The sequence below is a fragment of the Cornus florida genome, unplaced genomic scaffold (assembly GCF_030987335.1).
Source record: "Cornus florida cultivar Cherokee Brave unplaced genomic scaffold, ASM3098733v1 CherokeeBrave_3.0.0_Hap2_Chr05, whole genome shotgun sequence".
Classification (NCBI taxonomy): domain Eukaryota; kingdom Viridiplantae; phylum Streptophyta; class Magnoliopsida; order Cornales; family Cornaceae; genus Cornus; species Cornus florida.
This window is the reverse complement of record NW_026775575.1, coordinates 76,954,696-76,963,237: the sequence shown is the minus strand read 5'-3', so window position 1 is coordinate 76,963,237 and position 8,542 is coordinate 76,954,696. Positions and strand designations below refer to the sequence as shown.

Below are 8,542 nucleotides of genomic sequence, written 5' to 3'. Positions count from 1 at the left end.
ATGAGTGGAATGGAAAAAAACTGAGAAGGAAAAAAAATTGAACCAACACATGCATTGCATACCAGTATGATCACCTCGAACCAGTAAGAATTTCTATGAACATTCTGCAAAAATCTGTCACTGTGGAGGGAAAGAAAATACATACAAACTCTAATTCAAAGAGAGTGAATAATTACATAATTCACTATACCTATACCCTTCTGCAGACATCCTTATTTGCTGTAACTCCTGAACTTTTATTAAATCATTATTCGATAACGAAAGGGACCTCCTCCCATGATTACAAAGGTCGAAGAGAAAAGAATTCTTTTATTTTTTATTTTTTCCAGTCGTGTTTGTGAATGGTTGTTCGTTTATTGGGGGCTAGCGGGGATGGTTGTGGTTTGAGCAGGGAAAACATGTTTCAATCACTTAGGCTTTTGGCTTCAAACAGGATACAACTGTGAGACTTCATTTCATAGGTGACTAAATCACCTGTCTTCTCGAGGATTGGTTCACCATCTTTGGAGAAGAATCCCGGAAAAGGAAGGGCTGTGTCAACCAAACGAAGCCATACCATCTCCGCGGGAGGTGGGGGTAGAATAACACTCTCTGGATGATCAGCAGCATTAACGGCAATGAACAAGTCACCGCTCAAATGAGAAGAATCCGCGTCCAGCTTGCTCTCCTCTTTGTCAGCCTTCAATGTCATGGACAGGAATCTGCTTGATGGGTCATCCCATCTTGGTGGGGACTGGTCGCTTCCATGCCAGTCAATATTTTCTTCTTTCAAGAAGTTCCGTTTCTGAAGCAGATCACTTCGCCTCACTCTTAGTGAACTCAAGAATGAAATAAACTGTGTGGTCTGAATAGCAAAAGCAGTTCCTAATGCATTCCAATCAAAAGATTTTCTGTCTTTGTATGCAGGTGAACCCCCGGAAGACTGACCGCACTCATCTCCCATGTTGAGGATGGGGACGCCCAGAGAAACAAACAAGATGAATAGGAAATTACGGATTTGTTTGAGTCGTCTTTCAAGGACGGTGGTTTTACTTGTCAGGCCTTCTTCCCCACAATTCCAGCTTAACTGTGAAGCTAGCTCACTGGTACTGAAGCTGACTAAGTCCACAAGAGCAAGTCCAGAATTTCGGGCAATAAAATTGAAGGAGAATGCTGGGCCTCGCCCATTCAGAAAGCGGTCCCCACTTCCGCAGAGCCGCGTTGCAAGGTCACTAAGAAGAGCCTCACCCCTCAAAAAATTTCTAACATCGTCACAAAATTTGTTGTTTATTTCTGCCCATCTCTTCCAATGAGGAAAACAAACTTCCTTTGGTGCCATGTCATTTGGGTCCCAGCAGTCTGCAATGATCTTTGCCTTTGAGAGTAATGGATCAAAAGCAATTGCTTCAACCAAAGGAGGACGGGACAGCATTTCACCATGAAACCCTCTCAGTAGATATGAAGCATTTATGAAACAAAATCCATCAATGTGAAACTCAATAACCCAATGCCGAAGACTATCCAAAATCATCTGTTGGACTATAGGGTAATTACAATTCAAAGCATTTCGGGCTTTCAAATCTTTACCACCACTTCCATAATAATAGGATGAGTTATCAATCTCTCTCAGTACCCCACCCTCAGCCGTATGGGTAAAAACAACCTCTAGGAAGACCTCCATTCCATTTGCATGCAATTTTTTCACCATCTCCTTGATCGAATTAATAGTGGATAAAGGGTCACCAGGGGGTCCATACAGGTTCATCGGCAAAAAGAAATGGCATGGAAAATAAGGTCCTTTCTGCTCATCAAAGAGGGAAATTGGTTCCAATAAGATTGCATTCACCCCAAGGTCTTTGAAATGGTGCAACTTCTCAGTAATACCAGAGAAAGTACCAGCAACATTATTTGCTAACTTGCTGGACTTGTCCTTTGTAAAACGCATAACATTTAAGCGATAAACTACTAGTTTCTCCATTGGTAAGCCAGGACGAATGTCACCACTCCAATCAAAAGCAGGAACCTTGTCCAATAGTCCAAGATATTTCAGAAGCAAGCCTGATCCATGATGAGCGGGAATGAAATTTGTACTTATCTTAGCATATGGATCCAAAAGAATGTGTTCTGCTTGAAATTTGTCTCCACTTTGCTGAACGCCCCTCTTGCATCGATAACCATAGCCTACAAAGTGCATTTCACTGTCCATTGAGACATGCCAGATGTCACCCGAGCGATTGACATATGGATCCAGATCGATCTCAAGAGCAGGTTTCTCTGTCGAGGTGTCATCATACAAGCACAAAACCACACTTTCTGCATTTCGTGAGAAGAGGGCGAAATTCATGGAACCATTAGCTGAAAAGGATAGACCCAAAGGAGCAGGACAACCTGATCCAAAACCAACTGGGAAACAAAATTTTTTATTCCTATGGCTTCTGATTTCTAAGGTTCTTGAATCCCCTTCTAAAGGAGACTTCAGTAAAAACGAGAGGTAGAAGGGGGCTAAACTCGATTCAAAGTCCAACTCAACCACAAGCTTGCCCGAGGACTTTTGCACAAATGAGGTCTCAGTGATACCAGATCTGGCATCTGGAGATGAATTTTGAAAGCCTAGAGGCATGAAAAGGGATGAATCAGATCTGAATATGCCCCAACTCATTACCAACTTATCCTTGTTACTGCTGCGCAGTTGCAAGTTTGAAACTTCAACTTGCACTACATATTTGGTATTTTTCCTTCCAACAAAAACCTTCACCTGACCACCAGTTTCTGTCCTAAACAGATAAGTTGATGACCTTTCTTCAGTTTGAACAACAGAATTTTGTGATGAAGAAAGCTGTTCCAAACTGCGATACTGGGAAGAAATTTTGGGGGAACTATTTACAATTTCTTCACAAACTAGGTTTCTTTCCCTATCCATTTTCTTTAAGCTATGTGTTATTTTTTTCCCATAATTATAATGAGCGGCAGCTATCAATTTAGAGTATTGCGTGGTTGCACCGGTCAGAAAATGGGACTGTATTACAAATGATAGTGGAAGAGTTGCCATTTACCAATGCAAAAGGAGGAAAGCCCACAAAGCATGAAAAAACTTCAAGCCATGGAAAGATTTTCCTACCCGATCCACTATTTGTCTCTGTTCCAGAAAGAAAGAGTAAGTTCACTAGCTGATATTATTAAAGCAAATTGCAAAGTAGTTATTGCAATTTATAATTGGCTGGAAAAAAGAAGAAGGTAATTTCACTGAAATAGAGCTCAGCAACAAAAGAGATATGTAGAGATATATCATATGTATATAACAATCATTAAAAACAAAGGCAATACAAGTTGTGTAACATTTATATAACATACAAGTTGGTGGTAGATATCAACAATCATTGTAAGGGCCAAAATTAATAGGATGAGGTACATCTATGAATTCTAAAATGCGCCAACTTCAAACAATTTAAGTAAACAACAGACTCATCCCATGCAAACTATAGTGGTGTTACTAAATTTCAATCGAATATCCAAACACCACAAGTATGAATGAGAGAGTTCACGGTATTTTCTTACATGAATTGTACAATTATCATAATTGTCGCCAACATGATTGGGTAGGGATTGAAAAGGATGGTACAGAAAGTATCAACAGGGAAGAACAAAATAATACAATGTCAACTTAAATTCTTCTTAAGGAATCCATGAAAGGGACATAATCCCAAGAATGAAAACACACAGATACTCACACTTAGACACACAATCAGAGAAGGCACCTTCCGTTAAAATTGTGTAAAAATAACTGACGTTGCAAATGAAATGACGTGAAATTCAACCAGAAAGTTGTTATCAACATTAAGTTGAATAACAACCCATTGAAAAGTTGAGAAGAGAAAAAGAACACAAAAATGTTTCAAACCAAATGACAACAAAAGGACTCCATCTCTGTATTGAATCATAAAACAAGAGTTGTCGCCCAGTGATGTCTTTATCTCTACTCTCTAATGACTGGGTGTCTTATTGGACAGGATTTTAAACATCTGAGGATCCTTGAAGGATGTATAGTTTTGAAAAAATGACATGAAAATTCAATCCATAAGAAGTCATTGACACCAAAATTAAGTAATACCCAGTTGAGAAAAGTAACAAAACAAAGACATACCATGCAGATTTCTCTTTCTACCGTAGGCAAACCATAATTACATTGAAACCCAAAAACCAAAATCAACTCAACCAGTGAATTGTAAACATGTCAAATTGTGGTGATTGATATCAAATTACAATGAAAACAATGAATGCAAATAGAATAAATGACATGAAAAATCAATAAATAGAAAAAATTAAGTGAATCTATACGAAGTCACTGACACCAACACAACACAACACGGCCAATAAAATACAAATTAGACGTTGAAATAATTGTGAGGGTACAATAAAAAGCTAAAAATGAAGTCAATCAACACTACACAACCAATAAATAGAATAATAATAATAATAATAATAATAATAATAATAATAAATACATGAAATTTCAATATATATGAAGTCATTGACACCAAAATCAAGTAACACCCATTTGAGAAAAGCAACAAAACAGACACATATAATGGAAATTTCTCTTCTACAGTACTTCAAACCATAAATTCAATGAAATCCAAAACGAAAATAAACACAATCAAGTGAGAGAAGAGAAGTTGAACTCACATCATTGAAATTTCTGAGTTGCAACCAAACTGAATTTCCGTGAGACGATGATAGAGAGAACTAAAAGGCACAGCGTAACGAGAGTGGAAATGTGCGAATCCAAGCAGGAGTAGAAGAAGTATGATTGATTACTCTCCCTCTAAATTTGCTATCTTTCCATGGACCGCATAACGAAAGCCCATCAAGATTTGGAGTATATTTGAGTAAGGATGTTATGTTGATTGTGCTTCGCCGCTCTATGAGAATGCATGAGGACCCAAAAATATGGCCGTTCCTTTGTTAATCTCCTTACGTGGCATCAATTTTAACGATTATAAACTTTTTTTATTGTGATGTGGACCCTTATCTAGTGGGTCAGATTAGAGTTCCCCTGAATTGATGGAAAGACACTAATTTTCATGTATGTGGTCTTCTAAATAGTTCTCAGTTGGTTTTAAAAGACCAAATTGGACTGCAATCTATGTCAACTTACTAATAATTAGCTGGCAGATTTAATTATCATCATTGATTATGATCTATAAATTGGTCAATGGTTCAATTGATGTATCTTCCTTTTCCGTGGGCGGCCAAACTCTTTGGAAGGGATTGATCCAATCCTAATCTTAACTCCAATATACTATGCAATTTAATAAAAATATTAGAACAAGTCCTCGTGGACCTATTTTATTTTAATTCCCAAATCATATTTCTAAGGAATTGATGTAACTCTAATCTTAACTCTAATGTACTCATGTAACAGTTGTAAGTGTATTTAATAAAAATATTAAAATATGAGACACATTTTATTTTAATTACCAAATCATAAATAGTAATCAAATTACATAAGTATTGTTCAAAATATTATCAATTAGAGCCTGTTTAAATTGGAGTTGTTGTTGAAAAAAAAAAGTGTTTTTATCAGGAGCTGTCAAAAAATTGCGTAAAAAGTATGTTAAGTGTTTAGTAACACATTATAATAAGTATTTTTCATAACAAAATTATTTTTTTATTTATTTGGTAACAATATTTTTTAAACATTTCTATTCTTAATTTTATAATAATATCTTTTAATACGATATTACCATATTTGATAATAACAACTTTATTAAGGAATGAGTATAATTGTCTTTAACCTTTACTCAGAACACAATTTTAAAAGTTTCTACTTAGCAGTTTTAAAAGTTTCATATTCTAGCTTTATTCAAACAACTATTGAACTAAATTTGTTAACCATTAAAAGTGCTTTTAATAATTATCAAACACATCTAACACACAAAATTTTAAAATAAAAATACTTTTAAATGGTAGAGAAGCAATCCAAACGGGGTCTTAATATTCTACTAATTTTTATATTTGTCATGTACGTTACTTTTGATTAGCATATTATTTTTGTAAGTTCCTCCTTTTTCTTTTTCTTTTTCTTTTTTTCTTTTTTGAATTAGGGGCGTATGGTTTGAATTGGATTAGTTTAGGAGAATTTTTGAACCAAATAAATCCTAAAGATTTCACAAAAATTGAAACCAAGAACCAATAGAACCAAATCAATTGATTCAGTCTGATTTTTTCGCCTTATTACATATTTACATCAATCTACGCTTCAATTGTGCTCTTATGAACATATTGCAACATTTTTTAAAAAAAAAATAAAAATATTAAATTAATATAATGTTGACCATATTTAAGACACGTTTTCCAGTAATTTGCATAATTTGCTTGATGCTAGTTTTATTAAATTTAGGATAAAGTGTAAAAAAAAACTCCTAAACTATTGACTTTTTGCAACTAACCCCTTGTACTAAAGATTGCTTCATAAATTATTGATTTGTTACAAATAAAAACAAACTCATCACAAAAGACTATTTTATCCTTTCTAATTAAATTTGTCATTTCTTATTAAATTATTTTTTATTATATTTTTTATTATTTAAATATCAATTATACCATTTACCTTAACTTTATAATTAGTATCAATTTATTATAAAAATAAAAAAAATTAAATAGATTTGTAGCTATCATTTTTTAAAATAATTAATTTATTATACTCACTTTAAAAAAATTTAATATAAAAAATATATTCTTTTTAAAACAATATTTATGAAAAATTAATAAATTACATAAATAAAAATATTAACTTTTCAATGTAATATATTCATAAAAATTAAAAAATTACTTAAATTGTTTCAAAAAATTTTATTTAAGATTTTTATTTAAATAATTAATTAAAAAATAAAGATAAACTTATACAAACTTAATAGAGAATATTTTATCAAATTGGTGTGACATTTTTTTATAATTTATTTCAATAAAAAAAATATATCAATAAGAAACTATTATAGTTATTTAATGAACTAAATGTAACTAAATGTGATAGTTTTAGAAATTTATAAGCTCTAATTTAATTTTGAATAGAATGACAATTGAGGAAAGCGTAAAGTCAAGACTTGTCATATCAACAACCAGTCTGTGGAGTGACAGAGTCGCATGTTACTATGCAGAGATATCCTATATCTACCCATTTAATCGCCTGTGTATGCTTTTTTCCAAGTGGAGGTGAAAAAAAAAAAAAAATCTCCATCAGCAACCACAAAACAAAAATGGTTCTCATTACTCGTATTTTGTAGGGCCTATAGGCAATGAAACAAACAAATATTTTATACCAACAAAAAAAAAAAGAAAAAAAAAAGAGAGTGAATAATACCAAAAATTGTTACATCAGCGATACACTAAATAGAACCGTCAAATAAGAATTGTTGATTGGACCCACCAAGAGTTACCCAGCTAATACCTAAGCCATCAAGCTGCTGACTTCTGAACAAGTCGAGCTAACACTTCCATTGCTCACCGTCGGATCTTCGCATCCAACCGCATAGATTCCATCACCATCCCCGCTACTATCAGCATTATCATCATCATCATCGATTCCACCCTCATCCGACGATAGAGGCACTAGCCAACACGTCCCATGCAAGTGCCCATTCACACACACGAAATATTCCAACCCACCTTCAGGCGAGCCGAGCCTCCTAGCTGCACTCTTGGTCACGAGCCGAGCCGCGGTCATGCTCCACACGCGGGTCCCACAGTAAGGACACCTAACCCTCTCCTCGAGCGCCGCCTGCCGTCCGACCAAACAAGCCCTCGTTCTCGACCTCTTAAATCCCCGAAATACCCCTCGGTAGATCCCCAAATCGTCCTCCTTGTTTGCCATCGCATGCTCACAAGGATCGCTCACATACAGCGTATCGCCCCTACACCTCTTCGCCAAAAAGCTCCCACCCGACGTCTTCGAAAAACGAGTCCCGTTCACGAAATGACCCGGCAAGGGTCGACTCAGTTTAAAATGCCGAGTCGACTCACAACCGCAGCAAAAGAATAGAAGCTTTGCGAGCGCGTGCCAACCACCCGCGAGACGGCCGTTGGGCGATGCGTTGGCCAATGCAACCACCATTCGCGGCGCGCGGTACACGCATAGCTCCCTCCAGAGGAGTCGGTTGGCGATGGCACGGAGCTTCCGGCTGACCGACGCGGCCTGGCACAATGAATGGAGGTCCCACTTGATATACTCGAAGACGAGCACGAGTATTTGCTGGTTGAGAATGCCCGAGTCGCATGACTCGGACGGCTGACTCGGCGAGTTCAGTCTTGGTCTCTGGTTGGAGTTCATTCTTCCGACAACAACTATGGTATTTCGGGAAAGTTGGGATATGCACACATGTATATATATAGCAGTGTCTAGAACGTTTTTAAATATCTCAACACGTGTAACTATTCCATTTGGTAGAGGACACGTGTTTGTGTAGCATTGGAGTTTTGGGTTTAGCAGAACTAGGAACAATGTTCGCTGTTGATGGAACAAGAGATCTGAAGCCACGTGTCCCACTAAATTATCTTTTCTCTTGGT

At 36.0% G+C, this 8,542-nt stretch overlaps 2 protein-coding genes across 2 annotated transcripts; both read right to left on the bottom strand.

Moving 5' to 3' along the window:
* Positions 1–32: 32 nt before the first annotated feature.
* LOC132306934 (isoamylase 2, chloroplastic) lies at positions 33–4,845 on the bottom strand. The gene is made up of 2 exons (XM_059804542.1): positions 4,663–4,845; positions 33–3,115 (listed from the first exon to the last, which is right to left on the bottom strand). Exon 2 carries the CDS (start codon positions 3,026–3,028, stop codon positions 404–406), a length of 2,625 nt encoding a protein of 874 aa, XP_059660525.1. The 5' UTR covers positions 3,029–3,115; positions 4,663–4,845; the 3' UTR covers positions 33–403.
* Positions 4,846–7,217: 2,372 nt separating this feature from the next.
* Positions 7,218–8,342, bottom strand: LOC132306933 (EID1-like F-box protein 3). The gene has a single exon (XM_059804541.1). It carries the CDS (start codon positions 8,303–8,305, stop codon positions 7,427–7,429), a length of 879 nt encoding a protein of 292 aa, XP_059660524.1. The 5' UTR covers positions 8,306–8,342; the 3' UTR covers positions 7,218–7,426.
* Positions 8,343–8,542: the final 200 nt, after the last annotated feature.